The sequence below is a fragment of the Lipotes vexillifer genome, unplaced genomic scaffold (assembly GCF_000442215.2).
Source record: "Lipotes vexillifer unplaced genomic scaffold, Lipotes_vexillifer_v1.1 scaffold111, whole genome shotgun sequence".
Taxonomy (NCBI): Eukaryota; Metazoa; Chordata; class Mammalia; order Artiodactyla; family Lipotidae; genus Lipotes; species Lipotes vexillifer.
The window spans coordinates 104,541-129,178 of NW_006778270.1; the positions used below are offsets into that span (position 1 = coordinate 104,541).

Genomic DNA, 24,638 nt, shown 5'->3' on the forward strand with positions numbered 1-24,638 from the left:
TTAAATGAAAGACAAACAATCTTCTGTGGTTTTGTATCTGTATTTGCCATTGTACTTGTCTCCTTGTTACAGCAGATTAACATGTGCCTAACTACTGCACCTACTATGTACCAGGACATATTTTGGGTGGGGGATGCAGCAGAGAACCAAAAAGACACAAGTCTTTGACCTCATAGATCTTACATGTCTACCTACGATGACTCAATTTTGTATGGTGTATGGAAGAAAAGATGACAAGTGAAGAATACTTTAGGAGTAGGAACAAACTCTCATAGAATAATTCAGTTTTTTATGCAATATGATTAGATCAGGGTAAAAATACTCTTACTCTGTTAAATTGACAGTTTAGAACAAAATGTTTTAATGCATGCCACTTCATAATTGCTAATTAGATGATTAATTACATTAATTTATTTTTCAGTTAAATATTTTCTAAAACAGTGTCATGACAGCTAAGATTTTCAAGGTAATAAAGATTTTTATACGGTCTCAGATAACTATTTCTGAATTTTGTTTCTCTTGGTGCCTCCCTTTTTTTTTTTTTCCTAGGCATTCCTTGTGAAACTGAGGGTTAAAAGGGTGGGACTTTTACAGATAAAAGCTACTATTTGTATTCTACACACAGGTAATTAGAAAATAATCCCTCTTTTCAAGGTTCTGAGTCAAAGTTTTCAATAATCTTTAGCCAGCAACAGGTCATCAATACAGTTAATGAACTCCTTGCCGGGGAATCCTTCTGAACCCTCCTCACTCCTCTCCCAGTTCAACTGTGTAGGAAGATAGGCTCTAAAATAGCTGGATCCTGGATTAAACCAATAGGAAGGTAAGAATTTTCTATCTGATAAATAATATCTATTAAAGGAATGGTAGGAAGCAAAGTAAACTTGAAAAAACACAAGAATGAGTTTTACACTAACACAGGCTATCAGCACCTAAATATTTATGTGACATGCATTTGCTGTAGTTTGAACATATTGTTTTGCTGCAGAAGACACAAAAACAAGCAGGATGGAGGAGACTCAATAGAAGTGTTAACACAGCAAGCTTCTGAAATATGGGCAAAACTCACAGGTTCTGTTAACTACAGATAATAAGTAAGGAAGTAACTTGAGAGACACAGGCAGAATTCAGAAGACGTGGTAAATATATATAATAACTAAGTTAATAACTTGTTAAGATATGTCAAAGACAGAATAAACAGAGAATGAGATAGAACAAATGACTATTACCTATGGAAAGGGATGGAAAGGCCAAGCTATGATCATGTCACCTCTGGGCTGAGAGCTCTGTCACCCACGTATTCAAGAAATGCAGATAAAATCTATGTCTATTTAGTAGACTAACTGCAAGTTTCACTTGTGGCCAGGAGTACTTGCCCCTGCATCTCTCCCATAAAACAAGTATGTGTTTTTGGCCCCTGGCACCTTTGTTCAAATCTCAACTTTTGTCCTTGTTACCGTGCCGCAATTAGGGAATGCTGATGGAGCAGAAAGAGCAAGACTGAACATAAGGACATTATATAAACCAGGATTCACACGGTGTTTGTTGTCTCGCCACCTGTACCTAAGGGCATCCTATCCTAAGTGTGTTCTCCTACCTTATCTTGCTCCTCTTCCTTCTTGCTTTATATTTGAAATAGCTTAGAACACACATACACACATGCATGCACACACACACACAAGTGTAACCTGAGCATCTTAATTTGGTCTGTGAGTCCTCTGGGATAGCTTGCCTGGTGGTGTACTTGGAGGGTACCAATGCTTCAAAGTAATTTCTCACACAGTGATTCATGTCAAGAGGGGCAATAGAGCATAGTTGTTAAGACCACTGTTTTGGCAGTCAGGCAGACCTGGCTTTGAATTACAGTTCTACTGTTTAAGAGCTACTTATACCTGGGCAACTTGCTCATTTCTCTGAGTCTTAATGTTTTCATTTCTAAAATGGAAATAACAACTTTCTGAAGATGAGGTTGTTACAGTTAAATGAGCTATGTAAAGCTTATAGAAAAGTTCTTGGCACAATTGGTGATAGCTATTATTATTGTTGTTAGTTCCACAATCCAAGTTTCACTGTTTATGTGTTGGTTATCTATATAGTTTGCAAATCTATAAAATAGTTATCTCAAATTTGCTCAGGTACAAAACATGGAGAAATATTCTTGTGGAAAATGATGAAATACTGCTATGTTAAATTTATAATACCAATGCAGAATTCCCTTCTAAGTTAGATACTATGTAATAACATTAGAAATAGTAAAGGAGTAGTAACAGATAAAGTGTTCCTAGAAATTATATAAGAAAAACCTTAAGGAAATTCTATTCAGAGCTGTACTTTCATTATTTAATTTTGGCAGTAGATAAAAATTCACCTAGTAAGAACACTGACACACTGCAGTGTCATGAAATGTTGTCTGGGACAAAAGTTGTAAAAACTTGCCATCTAGAAAAAAAGGAAACCTAAAAGTAAATACTGCCTAATGAAAACCTCTAGATTACCTTTATAGTTTTTAACATCATTGAAAGATTAAAACAAATCCTTTTTAGAACATGGAAAGACTTCAAAAGTATAACACACCTATTTTTGTTGTTGTTTTCACATTTTTTGCTCCAAAAAAAGGAAATAACTTAAAACACAACCAACCAACCACTCTGAATGCATGATGCCATGAATTCAAATTTCATTAGTAAAGCTGAGCATCACTTATCCCTTCCATATTCCATGGTATGGAAATGCAGACATTATTCTGAAAGGCTTATAAAACATTAAAGGGCCACCTCTCAATAGTAAAAATATCCAAATAAAATAATTAAAAAAAAAAACAAACATAAATAGGAACCTTAAGATAAAAGAAATGGGTAATTCCAGAATGTTTTATGTAAAATGTTAAAAAATATATATTTTTAAACCCCTACTGAGGTTGAAACCTGAGGCAAGATACTTCTCAATATCTTGCATATTGCTCTCATTTTTATCTACCTGTCCTCTTTTGAAAGGGAGTTGAAGGATGGTTGGGACAGCCCTGAAAAATCTGCTGGATAAAAATAGAAACTGGTACCATAAGCCATAAAGGACAAGATAGTGATAAAACCTTCTGACCAAGAGGATAAGCACAGGATTATTATCTTCCAAATAACATTCATTTCAAAAATTCTATGTGCTTTTACTTACTTCAGGGCTCAGGACTGCAGTGCTGTCACTTGGAACATCTTCTTCATATCCTTTATTATGAAAACTTTCTATTTCATGACCTGTGCTTCCTTCACTTGGACACTTGTTATATGAGCATCTTGGACTGTTGCTGCAGTGGGAAAATTCACATTTACTGTCCCCAATTTCTGAGGGTGTACATGAGAGATGGGGAGAACCACTGTCATCCTGATATGGTGGTGGCTGCAATTCATCCAGTGGGGGTGTTCTTCTCATTCTCTGAATGCAGTTTCCTGATAATGATTAAGAATCTGGTCACTGTTTCCAATTAGCCTCGACATGCAGTACAGTCCACAATAATTGTAATAACTTTAAAAAACTGGATTAAAATTTTGTGGCAAAGTAACTACTAGATTTGCTAATGAGTTGTCTTCTTCCCTAGTTCAGATGCAGAAATCAAATAATCTGTTTTCCCATTCCTCTCCTCCTGTATAATAAGATCAGGAAAAATAAAAGTTATATAACAAGAGAGACCCTGTTTTATACTATAAAAATGGGAGAGCAAAAAACACTAGTGAAATTGATGAGTTATTTACGTCTTTCTTTCAAAACAATCCTAGAGCATACAAACTTCATTTATTCCCTTAAGATCTGGGACCTCTCTAGCCACAATAGTAAAAGTATGGTAGGTGAAACAAATATAAACTTCATTTATTGTCTTCAATTACTGAGATGAACTTAAACTAGCATTCACCTTAGCAGAGTCGGAAACTATTTTCCCACATCTATCCTGGATCCAGAATCTTGGAATGGGTGCACTCTGAATGGAGGCCTAATTCCCCCATCCCCAGCAAAGCCTGAAGTCTGCATTCCACCCCATCTCCACTATAAAGAGGCCACACCCTGCTCCACCACACCCTGAATCTGTATTCCTTCTGAAGTATGGCTCCACCTTGTCCATAGCGTGCATCTCCACCTCCAGCAGTTAATTTGAAACTACATTTTCTTTCTCTCTTAAATTATGCTTTTAACTTTTACTGTAATGATTTATCTAAATAACTGAGAATAAATATGTCTGTGAACAGGATAGAGGTGGGGACAGGAGGGTATGTCAGGAAATAGAGTTCAGTATACAACTTAGGAATAGCTAAGTCTGTGTAGATAAATCCTGGACACAATAACAGATATTAAATTTAAACACTGCTCATTTTTTCCTTTAACGGACTGTGACTCTCCTTTCTCAAAAGGGACTCTGAATAAAGGTGGTTTGTATTGTAATTCTTATAATGGAGTTCAGTTCAAATGTTCAATAGGTCTTCTGTTCTTCCTTAGAAAAACTTTACATAAGAACTATAAAACTCATTAAAAATTACCACAATGTCTGGTTCAAATGAAAAATATTGAACTTAGCACAGATTTATATATTTGCTCAGAAGCCCTAACTTTGTAAAAAGAAATTAAATGTCTCACCTACTGAGTCTAACATACCCACTTTAGAAAACATAAGCACAAAGTAGAAAAGTTAATGACTTAATATAGTTGAAGCTAAATTTGAGAAGATAGATTAAATAGATGGATTGCAAATAGTATCTAATAAAACACAATAAACCAGATTTCAAAACAGGGCTTCCAGGAAAACTTTTGTTTTCCTGACAAAAGCAGGCAGACTCAACTGGCATGCCCCTTTTGTCCACTGGCCTTTCCCCCTCCTCCTGCTTGGAGGTGCTGCACTCATCTTGTAACCATGAAGTAACAAGCATGAGAATGAAAACTAAGAATAATGAAGAAGCATCTGAAAAATCACTAAGTAGCTATCTCCAAACTTCTTGATGCCTGAGACAAATAAGTCCCTCTTTGTTAACAAAAGCAGGGACTTCCCTGGCAGTCCAGTGGTTAAGACTCTGTGCTTCCACTGCAGGGGGCATGGATTCGATCCCTGGTCTGGGAACTAAGATCCCACACGCCTCACAGCATGGCCAAAAAACAAAAAACACAACAAAACCTGATACTTGAATTTTCTGTTGTTTCTCAATATATTCTCTACTGATAGTTTTTAAATCACTAAAACGACATCTTCTCTCCCTTTAAAATGTATATTTAATCAGCCATTGAATTATAAGTTAAATTGTAATATCTAAATATTTACTGTACCATGAAGTCAATCAAAAAATTCCCAATGTAGCGGTTCTAAGAATCAGCACGCCATCTTTTCCTTTACCTTAATTTTTTCAAAAAGAGAGATGATCTTTCCAAGAAATCTCTCAGCATATTACCCCACAGATCTCACTGGACAGAACTGGGTCACATGTCTATTCCTAAACCCATCTGTGGTAGGGGGAATGTGATTACCATAAATGGTTTAGATTAATCAGAAGCCATCAGATTGAAGCTGGGGATGGGATCCATTTCACTGTTCATATCTATATGGAAAAGAGTAGATGCCACTCACCAAGAAAAAAAAAGAGAGAAGACTCAAATTAGAAATGAAAGAAGAGAAATTACAATTGATACCACATATAAAAAGGATCATAAGAGATTAGTATGAAAAATTATATATGAACAAATTGGACAACCTGGAAGAAATGGATAAATTCCAAGAAACATACAATCTACCAAGACCGAATCATGAAGAAATAGAGAATCTGAACAAACCAATTACTAGTAAGGATATCGAATCAGTAATCAACTTCCCAACAAACAGAAGTCCAGGATCAGATGGCTTCACTGGTGAATTCTATCAAACACTTAAAGAAGAATTATATACCAGTACTTCTCAAACTCTTATAAAACACAGGTGAGGAGGGAACACTGGCAAACTCATTTTATGAGGCCAGCATTACCCAAAGCCAGACAAGGACACTACAAAAAAAGAAAATTACAGGCCAATATTCCTGATGAACACAGACTCAAAAGTCCTCAACAAAATATTAACAAACTGAATTCAAGAATATATTAGGAGGATCATACATCATAATCAAGTAGGAGTTATTCCAGGGGATGGTTCAACATATGGAAACCAATCAATGTAATAAAAAACATTAACAAAATGAAATATAAAAATAATGTGATCATTTCAATAGATACAGAAAAAGCATGTGGCAAAATTCAACATCCATTCATGATAAAAACCCTCAACAAACTGGGTACAGAGGGAACATACATCAACGTAATAAAACCCATATACGAAAAGCCCACAGCTAACATCATACTCAACAGTGAAAAGCTGAAAGCTTTTCCTCTAAGACTGGGAACAAGACAAGAATGCTGACTCTCACTGCTTTTATTCAACATGGTCCTGGAAGTCCTAGCTAGAGCAATTAGGCAAGAAAAAAAAAAGACATCCAAATTGGAAAGGAAGAAGTAAAACTGTCTCCATTTGCAGATGACATAATATATACAGAAAAACATCAGGACTCCACCAAAAAACTGTTAGAGCTAATAAACATAATCAGTAAAGTTGGTGGATACAAAATCAATATAAAAAAATCAGTTGTGTTTTTATCAACTAACAATGAATTACCATAAAAAGAAATTAAGGGGAAAAAATCCCATTTACAATTGCATTAAAAAGAATAAAATACCAAGGAATAAATTTAACCAAGGAGGTGAAAAGACCTGTACACTAAAAACCGTAAGACAGTGATGAAAGGAGTTGAAGACACAAATAAAAATAGAAAGATATTCTGTGCTCATGGATTGGAAGAATATTGTTAAAATGTTCATACTACCCAAAGCAATCTACAGATTCAATGTAATCGCTATCAATATTCCAATGGCATTTTTTTTCCCATAGAAATAGAAAAAATTCTAAAATTTGTATGGAAACACAGAAGATTCCAAATAGCCAAAGCAATTTTGAAAAAGAAGAAGAAAGCTGGCGGTATCACACATCCTGATTTGAAAGTGTATTACAAAGCTATAGTAATCAAAACAGTATGGTACTGGCAAAAGAGTAGACACATAGATAAAGAGAACAGAATAGAGAGCCCATAAATAAACCCACACATGTATGGTCAATTAATTTATGACAGAGGAGCCAAGAATATACAATGGGGAGAGGACAGTCTCTTCAATATATGGTGGTGGGAAAACTGAATGGCCACATGCAAAATAATGAAATTGAACTACTCTCTGACATCACATACATAAATCAACTCAAAACATGAGACCTGAAACCATAAAACTCCTAGAAGAAAACATAGTGGGTAAGCTCCTTGACATTGTTCTTAACAATATTTTAGATCTGACACCAAAAGCAAAGGCAACAAAAGCAAAAATAAACAAGTAGGATTACGTCAAACTAAACAGCTTCTGCACTGCAAACAATCAACAAAATTAAAAGGTGACCTACAGAATGGTGGAAAATATTTGCAAATCATATATCTGATAAGGTGTTAATATCCAAAATACATAAAGAACTCACACAACTCAGTGAAAAAACAATCTGATTAAAAAATGGGTTGAGAAACTAAAAAATGTCTTTGGTAAAAACTTTCTTTTTCCAAAGAAGATATCCAAATGGCCAATAGGTACATGAAAAGGTGTTCAAACCACTAATCATCAGAGAAATGCAAATCAACCACAATGAGATATCAACTCACACCTGTCAGAATGGTTATTATCAAAAAGACAAGAGATAACAAGTGCTGGCTAGGATGTGGAGAGAAGGGAATCCTTGTGCACTGTTGGTAGGAGTGTGAACTGCTGAAGCTACTAAGGAAAACAATATGGAGATTCCTCAAAAAAATTAAAAATAGAACTACCATATGATCCAGCATTTCCACTTCTGGGTATTTATCTGAAGGAAATGAAATCACTATCTTGAAAAGGTATGTGCACTCCTATATTCACTGAAGTATTATTTATAATAGCTAAGACATGGAAACAACTTAAGTGTCCATCAGTGAATGAATGGATAAAGATAATGTGGTATATACACTCAACAGACTATTATTCAGTCATAAAAATGAAGGAAATCCTACCATTTGTGACAACAGGGATGGACCTTGAGGACATTGTGCTAAGTGAAATAAGTCAGAAAGAGAAAGATAAATACTGTATGATGTCACTTATATCTAAAAAAACTGAATTCACAGATACGGAGAACAGTGGTGGTTGGCAAAAAAAGGCAGGGATGAGGGTGGGGGGGAAAGGGTGAAGGTGGTCAAAAGGTACAAACTTCCAGTTACAAGATAAATAAGTCCTGGGGATGTAATGTATAGCACAGGGACTACAGTTACTACTACTGTATTGTATATTTAAAATTTGCTGAGAGTAGAATAAAAGTAGATAAATGTTCTTATCAGAAGAAAAAATTTGTAACTACATGAAGTGACTGATGTTAACTAAACTTACTGTGATAATCATTTTGCAATATTTACATATATCAAACCAGTATGTTGTACACCTTGGAATAATACAAAGTTGTATGTCAATTAAACCTCAATAAAACTGGGAAAAGTAAAAAATGACTCAATATTTCCGTTCCAAAATACACTAATGGGAGTATAAAAATACACACACGTTAAACAAAACAAAACAAAAAAGTAGATGCCTAAAGATTCCAGGAAGGAGAAAGATAAAGGATCCTTGCCCTCCTTATACATCAGTTTGGCAGTTGATTTCAGTTTTCATTTTTATTAAAATATCTTCTCTTTCTGTAGCTCTTTTTCCACTTTAATAATCCTTCTCTGAACTTCCTTTTTATGTGGACAGCATGATACAATTTCTGTCTGGTGATTATGTTATACCTTACTTCCTTTGGTTTACTTTTAATATATCAGGTCCCTGCCTAGTTGCCACCAACTATGGGACTTACACAGCTGAGCTCCAGTCATCTCGCTCTTATTTAAATTTAGTGTAAATGTGCTCCAAAGACCAAGGCACAAGTTACCCCAAAGAAGTTTAGTGATATTTAAACATGCTAAGTAGGTTCCATGGGTAGACTTCAATATTGTTTCTGGATTTGAGAGAAACAATTTTAAAGCCGTGAATTGGAATATATAAAATATTTTGGAACCTATAAATGAGATATATATATAATATACATAAACATTGGGATATATAAATTGTATATATCTAGGTTTATATAATTATATATTATTGTATAAATCGTCAAAGCTTTGAAAATAATATTAACACACTTTTCTCTTTCCTTTTCAGTTTACTCTTGCACTTTACTTTTCAAAGTGAAGAACACCAAATGTATCTGGAATCTAAATTTCATAAAGAAGATAGTTATGAGGATTTCTCCTTTTTTAACTTTTGCAGTAATATCTTTTTTCTCTAGTTGATAACTGCTTTATATTGTCTATATAGTGTAATAACTAAGAGTTGGCTTAAAATGAATTGCTATTGCAAACATTTTAAGACAATTGTTTTTATAAAATAACACAAGTTATGTCGGAGTTGTTAAATTACACTGTAAACATCCAGCCTTGGGAAGAAATTTTTTGTGAGACTATCAAACACCAAAATGATGATGATGCCCTACTATTACTTCATCCCTCGTTTTACAACCAAATTCCATACCCTATTTCATGGAAATGATATAACCATAAAAGGGTTCATGCATGAATATATTTTAAGCATTTTAAATTTCCATTTGCATATTGCATGGTACCTACAAAACAAGACAAAGTATCTTCCTACTCTAGAAAAAAACAGGATGCATGCATATCAGGAATATGACCTGTAGTTCTTAACATTATGTTTTAAGACAGTGGTTTTCAGAGTTTGGGAACTGCAGTTCTAAAAAGTGGTGAATATTCAACATCTGTAGAATTCACATTTCTTTTCAAATGCCTGGGGAAACTTGCCAAAATTGATCATATACTGGGTAATAAATTAAGGCTCAACACACTTCTCAAAACTGGAAGTGTAAAAAGGATGTTAACTAACCACAGTGGAATTAAACTAGAAATTACAATAAAAAATATAACTAAAGGGCTTCCCTGGTGGCGCAGTGGTTGAGAGTCTGCCTGCCGATGCAGGGGACACAGGTTCGTGCCCCGGTTTGGGAAGATCCCACATGCCGCGGAGCGGCTGGGCCCGTGAGCCATGGCCACTGAGGCTGCGTGTCCGGAGCCTGTGCTCCGCAACGGGAGAGGCCACAACAGTGAGAGGCCTGCGTACAGGAAAAAAAAAAAAAAAAAAATATATATATATATATATATATATATATATATATATATATATATAAAACTAAAAAATCTATAGATATCTAGATAAAATAACAAGAAATTAAGATGAACTTCTAAATTGTCCATGGATTAAAAAAGAAATCACAATAGAAGTTAGAAAACATATTGAAAATAATGTTATTAAAAATAATCCACAGAAATACTTGTGGAAAAGTGAGAGAGCAGTAGTGTATATATGGACATATAAACACTACCAAATGTAAAATAGCTAGCTAGTGGGAAGCAGTCGCGTAGCACAGGGAGATCAGCTCGGTGCTTTGTGACCAGCTAGAAGGGTGGGATAGGGAGGGTGGGAGGGAGGGAGACACAAGAGGGAAGAGGTATGGGGATATATGTATATGTATAACTGATTCACTTTGTTATAAAGCAGAAACTAACAAAAAAAAAAAGAAATACTTGTGGAATGTGGCTAAGAAGGATATTTACAGGCTTAAGTGCATATGCCAGGGAGGGCAGGGGAGAGAGGAAGGCTGAAAACAATGATCTAAGTACCCATTTCAAGACGTTAAAAATTTAAAAAACATACAAGTGAAACTCAAACAAAGTAGGAGGAATGAAATTAGGAGCAGAAATCAAAAAGAGAAAACACGCATACAACAGAAAGCATCAGCAAACAAAAATAAAATTCACTGAGAACACTAATAAAATTAATAAGCTGCTAGAAGAGACTAGTCAGGAACAAAAGAGAGATGGCATAAATTATTAATATCAAGAGTAAAAATGAGGACATCATTTCAAATCCTTTAGACATTAAAAAGATAGCAAGCTTTCCCTTTGTTCTTCCCTTTTTGGAAATTTATCAGTCCTAAAGCTCTTCAGTGGGGCAGAGGCAGGCAGTGGTGTGCCCTGGTGGTGGCACAAGAGGCTGCAGTGGCCCGGAGCCGTATGTCAGAGCACAGGTGGGGTGAGGAGGGCCTTCATTCAGGGAGAGGCCAGAAGTGAGGTGTCAGAGCACAAGGAGGGCAAAGAGGACACCCATACATGGGGCAGCACCATGCAGCATGATGGAACCCAATCTGGATGAGAAAGGCCCAGCATAGGGAAACAGAGCCTCAGCAGGATAAGAAGGTTCCCCATGGAGAGGAAGCCTAGTCTGGGGCAACAGAGCCCAAACAGAGTGAGGAGTGTGTCTACACTGAGGGAAGGGGAGCCAGAGCCTGAGTAGGATCAGAGCCATGGAGGGGGGACTGGTGTGGGCTGTCAAGCCCAGGAAGGCTGAGGAGGGCATCCACACAACATCCACATGACACAGGCAAACCAGAACCTAAGCTGGATGGGGAGGGTATCCACGTGTGAGGATAGCCTAGAGTGCGCTGTCTGAGTCCAAGTTGGAAAAGGAAGGCAACTATGTGGGGAAAAGGGGAAGTCCTGGAGTATGGGGTCAGAACCCAAGCAGGAAGTCAGAGCTTAGGTAGGATGATGAGGACATTCAATGTCGGGCAAGCTGGCCTGGGCTGTCAGAGTCCATGTTCTGAGGGTTACAAGGACATCCAGGAGTGGAAAAGGCTGTATGTGATACTGGAACCTAAATGGGGTGAAAGGGGGATGTGTGCAGAGTGATGGGGAGTGGTGTGGTGGTGATTAAACAATATATAATGGTTAATGGGAGCCAGTTCTTTCAGTGTTTGAAAAGGGAGTTACAAATATGGAAAGGGAAAACACTAGAATAAACTCTGTGGTGTTGGATTAGAATGAAAAGATATCAGTGTGAACTCAGGTTGTTAGTAATAGGTAGAACTACAGTGTAAATATGCATATAATGTGTGTACACACACACACATTCCTGAGTATACTAGCTCTATCCACTGAGAGGGCTTAAGAACAACACTTTGATAGCAATGAGCATACCTATTGCCCAGATCTTGGGTTTTCAATCAGTTCTTCACTAAAAGGAACCACGACTCCATGAAGAAATGGCTAATTCCAGGGCTGAGAAAAGGAAAATACAAGAAAAGCCTAGACAAGTTTCTTGTGTTGAGAGTTAAGGACACACTCAAAGAATGATGGGGTCGTGTCAAAAGGACAAAGAAACCAGCTTGAAGGGGTTCACACTGACCAAATCCCACTAACAATTTGAGCTTCAAAATAAATAATTATAGTAACCGATTATAAGACATTGAGAAAAAGAGGAAACCATGAATCCATCTAGATATAAATATAAGAATAAACTGAAAGAATTCTGAGAAATACATCATTTATGTAGTTAGAAATACATTCTGACAAAGGACTTAATTATCAAGAGTAACTTAGTAGAGAAGCCTGGTACACACCTCCTTAATGACGAGATCCAACTGAACGTTCTGAGTAACGGGATAAATCAAAACTGTGCATTACCTGATAAGACGTAATGAGAGGAATATAGTACCACTTCCAGCTAGAGATGCATAAGCTGAATCTAATTGTGAGGAATATCAGACAAACTCAGATATTCTAAAAAACAAGTGTAATCTCCAAAAGGGAATGACCGAAGAACTGTTCTAGACTGAGGGAGACTAACAAGACATGGTAACTAAATGCAAGGCATGATTTTGAACTAGATCCTTTTATAATGCATTATTTGGACAACTGTTGACCTTGAGTGGGTTCCGAGAATTAAATGTTAAAAATATATCAGTATTAATGTCTTACTTTTGATGGTTGGATTACAGTTATGTAAGAGAATATTCTTACTTATAAAAAATATACACTAATGTATTTGGGGGTAAAGAAGCATTAGATCAGCAAGCCATTTACCCTCAAATGACTCAAGGTGGTAAAAAGGACTGTAAAGTTGTTCTATAAGTGCAAGATGGATTTAACATTAGAAAATTAATCTATCAAATTCACTGCATTTAAAGAATAAAGGTTAAAAGTAATGTGATAATTGTAACAGATTTTGTTTTTTTTACTTATCCAGCTTTAATAATTATTAAAAATTGTACCACTGTATTTCATTTATACCTTTCATTTTCCACACACATCCTTTCTGGATTATTTTAAAGTAAAGATTTTAAAAAGCATTTGATGAAATTAATTATCCATTCATGATAAAAAATCTCTGTGCAAACAAGGAATAGAAGGCAATTTCTTTTAACTCATAAAGGGTATCTTTGAAAGTCCTATAGCAAACAACAAATTTACTGGTGAAATGTTGAAAACTTTACCTCTGAGATCAGGAATGAGACAAGGATGCCTTTTATCACCACCTCTATTCAACAATGTACTGGAGGTCCTAGCCAGTGTAATAAGGTGAGAAAAAGAAGATGTAAAGGGATTGGAAAGAAAGAAATAAAACTGTCACTACTCTTAGATGATGACTGTGATATAGAAATCTCAAAATAATTTAGAGATAAGCTATTAAAGTTAGCATATTTAGTAAGGACACTGGATACAAGATTAGTATTTAAAAAATCAATTGAATCTCTACATACACACAATGAACAATTAGAAAGTGAAATTTAAAACCAATTCCACATATAATAGCATCAGATAATATCAAATATCTAAGAGTAAATTTCAGAAATCACCTTGCTTCTCTTTTTCCAGTTCTTGGGTTTATGATTAGAATGTGTACTCTGAGCAATTGGCAGAATCCACACTTTGGCTTTCCAAGCAGCATCTATATGTTACAGGAAGGGACAGTTGGAAACACTACAGTTTCCTTTCTCCAGCAACAAGACAACACAAGGGAAAAGCAGAGATTAGTCTCAGTCAGAGACTTGAGAATTACAGGTTAGGTGACTGCCTTCACTAGTTTGGCCTCTACAAAACTTAATAGGCTTGAAAATTAATGGCAGATTATCATAAAGTTAATTAGAGGGTGACTTAACTGGTTAACTGGAGCTGCCACTCCAGATGGAGCCTCCTTACTGAGCAAATTAACACAGCCTTGGTATTTGATATGTAGCTTTAATATAGCAAATGCTTCTCCCTTGATAATAATCCAGAGAGAACAAAAGCAACAGGTTATTTACATGTGGTAAGGACAGATACGTCTACTGCCCTGCTTCAGGGAAACATAATATTCTTGCTCTATGCCGTGATCTGCTTTTGCAGAGACTTTGGCTGCCTCCACATTCCACGCTCCATCTCCTTGATCCTGCTCTAGAAGACAGCAATCTATTAGGATTTGTAAGAGTAGAAGAGTTGACAGATGAAGTTTCTTGGTAAATATACATGTGTAACAGAAGTGAGAACGAAATCTTAAGAAAACACAGGGCTTGCCTCCTCAATAAAGTTCTTGAGGATCCAGGGTATGCTAGAATACTCCTCCCAAAGTCAAAGAGAATTTGCTACCCCTTGTCTGCCTCCCACTAAGAAGGAGACAAAAAGTTTGGTTGGCCGCTTTAAACTTTGACAGCAGTGTGTTCCATAATTGAGTGTAGAGCTCTGATCCATTTATAAGGTAAAATAAAAAGCTATTAGCTTTGAGTAGCACCCAGAGCAAGATAAGTCTCTCCAGATGATCCAGGCACAGTAGCATAAGCTGTACACGTGACCTTTAAGACTCAGCAAACCAAATGGTCTTCAAATGTCTGCAGTAGGTCATGATGCTTAAAAGTACCATTGAGAAGTTCTGATGGTAGAATTGCATTGGAGGCCTTTAGATATTTTTAATTATGATGTTTTCGTACCTCCAAACACATTTTATTAGAAGACAGAGTTCAGATTATTTTTGCACCATGCCTTGAAACCCTAATCTTTCTTACTTTATTTCCCTGGTAGCTTGAAATAATTCCTGATTCAAACCACACTTCGCATGTAGCTACTGACTTTCTAACAGTACAATCTTACTCAGCACATCTACTTTCTGAGTCGAAAATCAATTCATTGCCTCTCATTTCTTGACTCTTAGCTTTCGATAAAAGATCATACTCACTTCCACAAGTGAAATGAAAAGTGGTTTGTTGATGAGAAACAGCTCCTGACCAAATATGAGTGTCAAACAGAGACTAACTGGAAGATCAAGGGAAACCAGGTAGCAACGTGATCCAACCTGTCCAGTATGAAGTAGATTGCATGTGATCACCTAGCTATTGAGTTACGAATGTCAAGCTGTACTCCACCATCAAGGGGAATTGGCAGATCTTGAATGAGGACTAAGTAGGCTCTGAAGGCACAGGGAGGTATGATAGTTACTCCTGCCGTATCTTGCTTCACCTGCATGCACAGTCTCAGAGTATGCTATGACTACTTAACTGAGGGTTAAAACATGATGTCTAATGATATGCCCCAAACCAGCAGAACTGGAATTTTCTGGTATTATATAGGATTATAATCTTTCAGAGGTGGCCCTGAAAGATAAGAAAAAAGGAAACTCTTCTCAGTGGATAGAATTTGTAGCAGTCCGTTTGGTTTTCAACTTTGCTTAGAATAAGAGTTGGCCTCAATTAGTGGGTCCAGCCGGATGTAAGAACTTAGGAGAAGAAAGACTGGCAGACCTAGAATGGCTCCTGAAAATATTTACATTTCCAATATAGCTTAAAACACAAATATGCAGCAGATAACATGATTTCTAAAATTTAACCTCACACATTCGAATCCTTTCCCAGACTGAAGAAGCTTCTAAGTTGTATAACAACTGCATTACTTTACTTTTTTGTTCTGTTCCTAAGACTGGAATTCCTAGTTTTATCCAATAGGATTTAAAATATAAACATTTCACATTAACTCTCTCCTAGCCTCCTCAGTTGTATTCATCACCTACCCCCCAAATGTATCCACCCTCCCCCCAAATACACACATCCATGCATGTAGATTAGCCTAAGTGTTCCTACTAAGTATTTCTACAACACACTTTGCTTCTATCGTGTACACTGTACTGTATTTTTGTGTTCAGATATTATGAACCGTGAGCTCCCTGAGAGAGCAGGTACTGTCTCTTTTACCTTTGTACCTGCAGTGCCTAGCAACACAAAGCTTGAAACACAGTATATTACCTTAAACATTTCTGTTGATTAATGGGCAAAATAATTGTTGCAGAGGGATCTCAATGTGACCCAAAGATAACTGGCAAGGCGGTGAGACTTCTGGGTTTACAGACCATGAACTCAAACTGTATTTTCTGTTTTAATATTAAGGAAATAAAAGAACTGCCGATATTACAAGATGTCACTAACTGTCCAACATTTTAGAACTCCTCTAATTAAAGCATGTCACATTATTTCTGTGAACAAGAACTAGAGTCTAAGCAGGCCAAAACAGTCATCTGAGCTGAGGAGGCAGCTGAAGTGTGAAGTTTGAAGTGAAGGATTTGAGGCAGCTGAAGTGGCTGGAAATTGTGGGGCAGGGCACTGAAAAGGAGAAAGCTGTGCAGAGAACGGGGCCTCCAAAGTCTGTGTGGAGGACCCCAATGAGTCTGTGACCAAGAGTTAGCTGTACATGTGCAAAGACAGACCACCCAAGGCTTACCAGGTAGCAGTAACAGAGATATTAGAAGCCAATCAGTGCTAGGGGGAATTCAGAGTGCCTTCCCATAATGGTTAGTTAGAGGATTACAATTAAGTCCTCCATTTTAAAAATCCTCTTTATTGTGGTATAATTTGTAGACAATAAAATCCAGCCATTTTGATGTACCCTTCAATGAGTTTTGACAAATGCATATAGTTCTGTAACCAGCACCACAAAGGAGATATAGAATGTTTCCATTCCCCTTAAGTTTTCTCATGTCCCTTTGTCTCCCACAAGTTTTGCCACAGGCCAACCACTGATCTGCTTTCCTTCACTATAGTTCTGCCTTTTACAGGATATCATATAAATGGACTCACACAGTATATATAGTCCTTTGTATCTGGCATCTTTTACTTCCTGTAAATGCTTCTGAGGTTCAACTATGTTTTTGCATCTATCAGAAGTTTGTTACTTTTTGTTAATCTGTATTCTACTGTAGGGATACAATTTATCTTTTCAAACTGTTTCCCAGTTGGCTCTACCATTTTGCATTCAAACTGCAATGCATAAGAGTTCCATTTATTCCATATCCTTACCAATATTTGGTACTGACAGTCTTTTAAATTTTAAGCATTCCACTGGCTGTGTAGTGACATGTCATTGTGGTTTTAGTTTGTGTTTCCCTAAATGACTAATGATTTGAGCATCTTTTCATGCATTTATTGCAAACGAGAAATTCATTACCGAGAGAAAAAGTACTGAATCTCTGAATATAATTGTGAATTTCTATTTCTCCTTTGCAGTACATTTAAAACATTTTGTCCAAGTCTGTGGCTTGCCTCTTCATTTTATTAATAGTGCCTTTTGAAGAGCAAAAGTTTTTAAGTTTTAATGTAGTCACAGTCATTCCAATTTTCTTCTATGATTCCTATCAATAAAATCTTTGCTTAACGCAAAGTCACAAAGATTATCTATGTCTTCTCTAGTAATTAAATAAGTTTTACCATTTACATTTATGACCTATCTAGAATTAATTTTTGTGTATGGTGTGAAGCAAGGATTGGTGTTTATTATTTTTTCCATATGGATATCCAGTTGTTCCTGAACGACTTACTGAAAGACTTTTTTCGTCATTGAATTACCTGGGCACCTTGTTGAAAATAATTGTCATATGTGTGTGAGTCTGCATTCTAGACTCTTCTGTTTCACTTAATTATATGTCTGTCCTTGTGCCAATACCACACTTCCTTGATTACTGTGGCTTTACACTAAATCCTGAGATCAGGTAGTGTAAGCCCTTTAACTTTGCTATTCTTTTCCACAACAGTTTTGACTATTCTATGCCCCTTTAATTTCCATAAATATTTTAGTCTGTCATATGCTACAAATAAAAAAAGGCCTGGTTGAATTTTAATGGAGATCATATTTAATCTACAGATCAATTTGGGGAGAATAAACATCTTCACAATATTGAATCTTCCAATCAATTAACATGCTATGCCACTACATTTAATTCTTGTTTACAGTCTCTTAACAACGTTTTGTAGTTTTCAGTGTCTTGCTTATTACTCTTATTCCTAAGGATTCGGTTTTATGACACTACTATAAATGACATTGTTTTAAAAATCATATTTCCCAATTGTTTTTGCTAATATACAGAAATACATTTGATATTTGTATATTGACCTGGTATCCTAAAAATTCCTTGTAAATTTCTTAGAAATTTCTACATAATCATATCATCTGCAGGTAAAGATAGTTTGACGACTTCTTCCTTTCCAAGCTCTATGACTTTTTTCCCCCTTGCCTTATTGTTCCAGCTAGACTCTCAATTAAAAATACTAAATAGAAGTGGTGAGAGTGGAAATTCTTGTCATGTACTGGACTTTACCAAAAAAAAAAAAAAGCATTCAATATTTCACCACTAAATATTATTAGCCTTGTGGGATTTTAAAATTTTGTTATTTTTTAGAGCCTGTAATCAGAGATTGAAAGAGTTTGATGGAAGGTTTTTATCATGAATGGAAGTTGAATATAGTCAAAAACATTTCTCCATCAAGTGTATTTTGCTACTTCTGAGTGGAGTGTTCCATCAATGTCAACAACAAAAAAAACTGGTTGGGAGCTTCCCTGGTGGCGCAGTGGTTGCGAGTCCGCCTGCCGATGCAGGGGAGGCGGGTTCGTGCCCCGGTCCGGGGGGATTCCCACGTGCCGCGGAGCGGCTGGGCCCGTGAGCCATGGCCGCTGGGCCTGCGCGTCCGGAGCCTGTGCTCCACAACAGGAGAGGCCGCAGCAGTGAGAGGCCCGCGTACCACAAAAAAATAAAATAAAATAAACTGGTTGATTTTGTGGCTGAAGTCTTCTGCATCCTTATTGATTTTCAGTCTACTTCTCTTATTCATTACCAAGAGAGAAGTACTGAATCTCTGAATATAATATAATTGTGAATTTCTGTTTCTCCTTTGCTTCAGGTTTATTGAAGCTGTTATTTAGGATTATTATGTCTTCTTGATGAATTGACTCAAATTCTTGTGGAAATGTCCCTCTTTATCCCTGATAATAATACTTATTCTAAAGTCTTCTTTGATATTAATACAGCCTTCTCAGCTTCCTCTGAATTCATGTTTGCATGGTAGGTATATCATTTTTTTCTATCCTTTAATTTTTAAATTATCTATGCCTTTATATTTACATAAGGTTTCTCATACACAAAATATGTTTGGATATTGCTTTAAAAAAATCTCATCTGACAATATTTGCCTTTTAATTGGCATATTTACATCATTTAGATTTAGCGTAATTATCAAAATCAGGGACTGACAAGCTTTCTCTAACAGACCACACAAAATAATTATTTTAGACTCTGTAGGCCACATATAGTGTTTACCACACATTCTGTGTGTTTATGAGTTTTATAATACTTTAAAACTGGAAAAATCTGGTATATACATACAAGAGAATATTATTCAGCCACAAAAAGGGATGATGTACAGCAGAAACTAACACAACATTGTAAAGCAACTATACTCCAGTAAAAATTAATTTAAAAAAACCTGATAATACCAAATGTTGGTGAGGATGTGGAGCAACAAGAACTCTCATTCATTGCTGGTGGGAACGCAAAATGGCTACAATCATTTTAGATGACAATTCCTTACAAAGCTGAACATAGTCTTACCTTACAATCCAGCGACTGCGCTCCAAGATAGTTACCCAATTGAGTTGAAAATGTATGTCTGTGCAAAAATCTGTGCATGAATGTTTATATCAGCTTTATTCATAATCACCCAAAACTGGAAGCCATCAATATGTCTTCGATAAGTGAATGGATAAACAAACTATGGTACATCTATACAATGTAATATTATTTAGTTATAAAAAGAAAGGAGCTATCAACCCATGAAAAGACATGGAGGAACCTTAAATACATATTGGTAAGTGAAAGAAGCCAGTCTGAAAAGGCTACATACTGTTGATTTCAACTTTATGACATTCTGGAACAGACAAAACTATAGAGACAATAAAAATATCATTGGTTGCCAAGGACTCCAAGGGAGGGAGGTATGACATGAATAGCTTGAACACAGAATTTTCAGGGTGTTGACACTATTCTGTATAAAACTAATGGTGGATACATGTTATTATGCATTTTTAAAAACCCCTATAACTGTACAACACAAAGAACAAAACAATGTAATTATTGACTATAATTAATAATAATGTTTCAATATTGGCTAATTTATTTTAACAAATGTACCACACTAATACAAGATATTAATAATAGGCCAAACTTTGTGTGGGAATAAAGGGTTAAGGGGTGGGAGTGGGGTAGGTATATGGAATTCTATGTGCTATCAGCTCAATTATTCTATAAATCTAGAAATATTTTTAAAAAAGGGATGAAATTCTGATATTTGCTACAACATGAAAGAATCTTGAAGACATTATGTTAAGTGAAATAAACCAGACAAAAGAAGGACAAATATTGTATGTTTCCACTTTTATGAGTTACTTAACAGTTGTCAACTCATAGAGACAGAAAAGATAATGGTGATTGGCAGGATCTTGGGGGATGGGCAATGGAGAATTACAGTTTAATAGGCACAGAGTTTCAGTTTGGGAACATGAAAAGGTATGGATGGTGGTGATGGTGATGTGAATTTACTTAGTGTCACTGAACTGTAGGCTTAACACGTTTAAAATGGTAAATTTTGTTACATATATTTTTCATAATTAAGAAAAAAGTAAAAGTCATTTTTAGCTTACAGGCCATACAAAAACAGGCTGCATGCCAAATTTGGTTCAAGAGGAATAGTTTGTCAATACCTCATCTATATAGTTAAGTACAAATCTACCCTCCTGTAATTTGTTTTTTATTTGCCCTAACTATTCTTTGTTCATTTTTCTTCCTTTTCTGACTTCTTTTAGATTGAGTACTTTTATAATTCTTTCTCTCTCCACTATTAGCTTATTAGCCTTAAGTTTTGTTTTATTCTCCAGTGGTTCTTCTAGGATTTATATAATATATATCTTTAACTTATCACAATCTATCTTCAAATAATTTCATATATAACACAAAAATCTTACAACAGAATACTTTTCCTCCCACTTTTTGTGCTATTTTCATATATTTTTACTTCTACATACATACTTTGGTTTTACCTAGCAATCAATATTAATGAAGATCCTAAGTTACCATTAAAGATTCAATTAAACTACATATAAAATACAAATCAGAAAGATTTCCATTAAAAAAATGAAAGAATTCTCATGCTTAAGGAAAGAATTCCCAGCTATCTTTGAGGAATATAGATAGCTTGGGACACATAGTATTTATATTACATTACATCAGATTACATAGTATTTATATTTATGTTACATCAGAGATGCAACAAATCTATTACAGTAGAGCTGACTTTATTTCCAAGTGCAAAGTTTAGACATTCAGTACTTTCTCGTGTCCAGCATATTATATGCTCCTAAAATTTTATATGTTCATGTCAATCAGCACATAAAATATGATCATCAGTAAATGAAAGTAAAAAATTAATACGACTGTATTATAAAATCCTATCTGGCAGTCCCTCCCATCAGGTAACCTCCACAAGCCTCTTAGATAGCCTCATCCACCAGAGGGCAGACAGGAGAAGCAAGAAGAAGTATAATACTGCAGCCTGTGGAACAAAAACCACATTCATAGAAAGACAGACAAGATGAAAAGGCAAAGCGCTATGTCCCAGATGAAGGAACAAGATAAAACCCCAGAAAAATAACTAAATGAAGTGGAGATAGGCAACCTTCCAGAAAAAGAATTCAAAATAATGATAGTGAAGATGATCCAGAACCTCGGAAAAACAATGGAGGCAAAGATTGAGAAGATGTAAGAAATGTTTAACGAAGACTAGAAGAATTAAAGAACAAACAAACAGATGAACAATACAATAACTGAAATGAAAAATACACTAGAAGGAATCAATAGCAGAATAACTGAGGCAGAAGAATGGATAAGTGACCTGGAAGACAGAATGGTAGAATTCACTGCTGTGGAACAGAACAAAGAAAAAAGAATGGAAAGAAATGAAGACAGCCTAAGAGACCTCTGGGACAACATTAAATGAACAACATTCACATTATAGCAGTCCCAGAAGGAGAAGCGAGAGAGAGAAAGGACTCGAGAAAATATTTGAAGAGATTATAGTTGAAAACTTCCCTAACATGGGAAAGGAAATAGCCACCCAAGCCCAGGAAGTGCAGAGAGTGCCATACAGGATAAAACCAAGGAGAAACACGCTGAGACACATAGTAATCAAATTGGCAAAAATTAAAGACAAAGAAAAATTACTGAAAGCAGCAAGGTAAAAACAACAAATAACATACAAGGGAACTCCTATAAGGTTAACAGTTGATTTCTCAGCAGAAACTCTACAAGCTAGAAGGGAGTGGCATGATATACTTAAAGTGATGAAAGGGAAGAACCTACAACCAAGATTATTCTACCCAGTATGGATCTCATTCAGATTCGATGGAGAAATCAAAAGCTTTAGACAAGCAAAACTAAGAGAATTCAGCACCACCAAACCAACTCTACAACAAATGCTCAAAGAACTTCTCTAAGTGGGAAACACAAGAGAACAAAAGGACGTACAAAAACAAACCCAAAACAATTAAGAAATTGGTAATAGGAACATACATACAATTACCTTAGTGAATGGATTGAATGTTCCAACCAAAAGATACAGGCTTGCTGAATGGATACAAAAACAAGACCCATATATATGCTATCTACAAGAGACCCACTTTCAGACCTAGGGACACATACAGACTGAAAGTGAGCGGATGGAAAAAGATATTCCATGCACATGGAAATCAAAAGAAAGCTGGAGTAGCAATACTCCTATCAGATAAACTAGACTTTAAAATAAAGAACGTTACAAGAGACAAGGAAGGACACTACAAAATGATCAAGGGATCAATCCAAGAAGAAGATATAACAATTATAATTATATACGCACCCAACACAGGAGCACCTCAATACATAAGGCAACTGCTAACATCTCTAAAAGAGGAAATTGACAGTAACACAATAATAGTGGAGGACTTTTAACACCTCATTTACACCAATGGACAGATCATACAAACAGAAAATTAATAAGGAAACACAAGCTTTAAATGACCCAACAGACCAGATAGATTTAATTGATACTTATAGGACATTCCATCCCCAAAACAGCAGATTACCCTTTCTTCTCAAGTGCACACAGAACATTTTCCACATCTTGGGTCACAAATCAAGCCACAGTAAATTTAAGAAAATTGAAATCATATCAAGCATCTTTTCTGACCACCATGCTATGAGATTAGAAATCAATTACAGGGAAAAAAACGTAAAAAACACAAACACATGGAGGCTAAGCAATACGTTACTAAATAACCAAGAGATCACTGAAGAAATCAAAGAGGAAATCAAAAATACCTACAGACAAATGACAATGAAAACACGTTGATCTAAAACCTATGGGGTGCAGCAAAAGCAGTTCTAGGAGGGAAGTCTATAGCTATACAAGCCTACCTCAAGAAACAAGAAAAATCTCAAATAAACAATCTAACATTACACCTAAAGGAACCAGAGAATGAAGAACAAACAAAACCCAAAGTTAGTAGAAGGAAAGAAATCATAAAGATCAGAGCACAAATAAATGAAATAGAAACAAAGAAAACAATAGCAAAGATCAATAAAACTAAAAGCTGGTTCTTTGAGAAGATAAACAAAATTGATAAACCATTAGCCAGACTCATCGAGAAAAAGAGGGAGAGGACTCAAATCAACAAAATTAGAAATGAAAAAGCAGAAGTTACAACAGACACTGCAGAAATACAAAGCATCCTAAGAGACTACTACAAGCAACTCTATGTCAATAAAACGGACAACCTGGGAGAAATGGCCAAATTCTTAGAAAGGTATAACCTTCCAAGACTGAACCAGGAAGAAATAGAAAATATGAACAGACCAATCTCAAATAATGAAATGGAAACTGTGATTAAAAATCTTCCAACAAACAAAAGTCCAGGACCAGATGGCTTCACAGGCAAGCTCTATCAAACATTTACAGAAGAGCTAACACCCATCCTTCTCAAACTCTTCCAAAAAATTGCAAAGGAAGGAAAACTCCCAAACTCATTCTATGAGGCCACCATCTCCCTGATACCAAAACCAGACAAAGATACTACAAAAACAGAAAATTACAGACCAATATCACTGATGAATATAGATGTAAAAGTCCTCAACAAAAAACTAGCAAACATAATCCAACAACACATTAAAAGGATCATACACCATGATCAAGTGGGATTTACTCCAGGGATGCAAGGATTCTTCAATATACACAAATCAATCAATATGATACACCATATTAACAAACT

General features: G+C 35.8%; 1 protein-coding gene across 2 annotated transcripts in view; it reads right to left on the reverse strand.

Annotated features, from left to right (window-relative positions):
• The window catches only part of SYT14 (synaptotagmin 14), a 247,158-nt gene that overhangs the window by 72,185 nt on the left and 150,335 nt on the right, over nucleotides 1–24,638 (reverse strand). For both annotated transcript variants that reach the window (XM_007451556.1, XM_007451557.1), the window contains one exon: nucleotides 3,169–3,440. In XM_007451556.1, coding sequence (XP_007451618.1) covers nucleotides 3,169–3,440 — 272 coding nt within the window. The remainder of the gene's footprint in view (nucleotides 1–3,168; nucleotides 3,441–24,638) is intronic.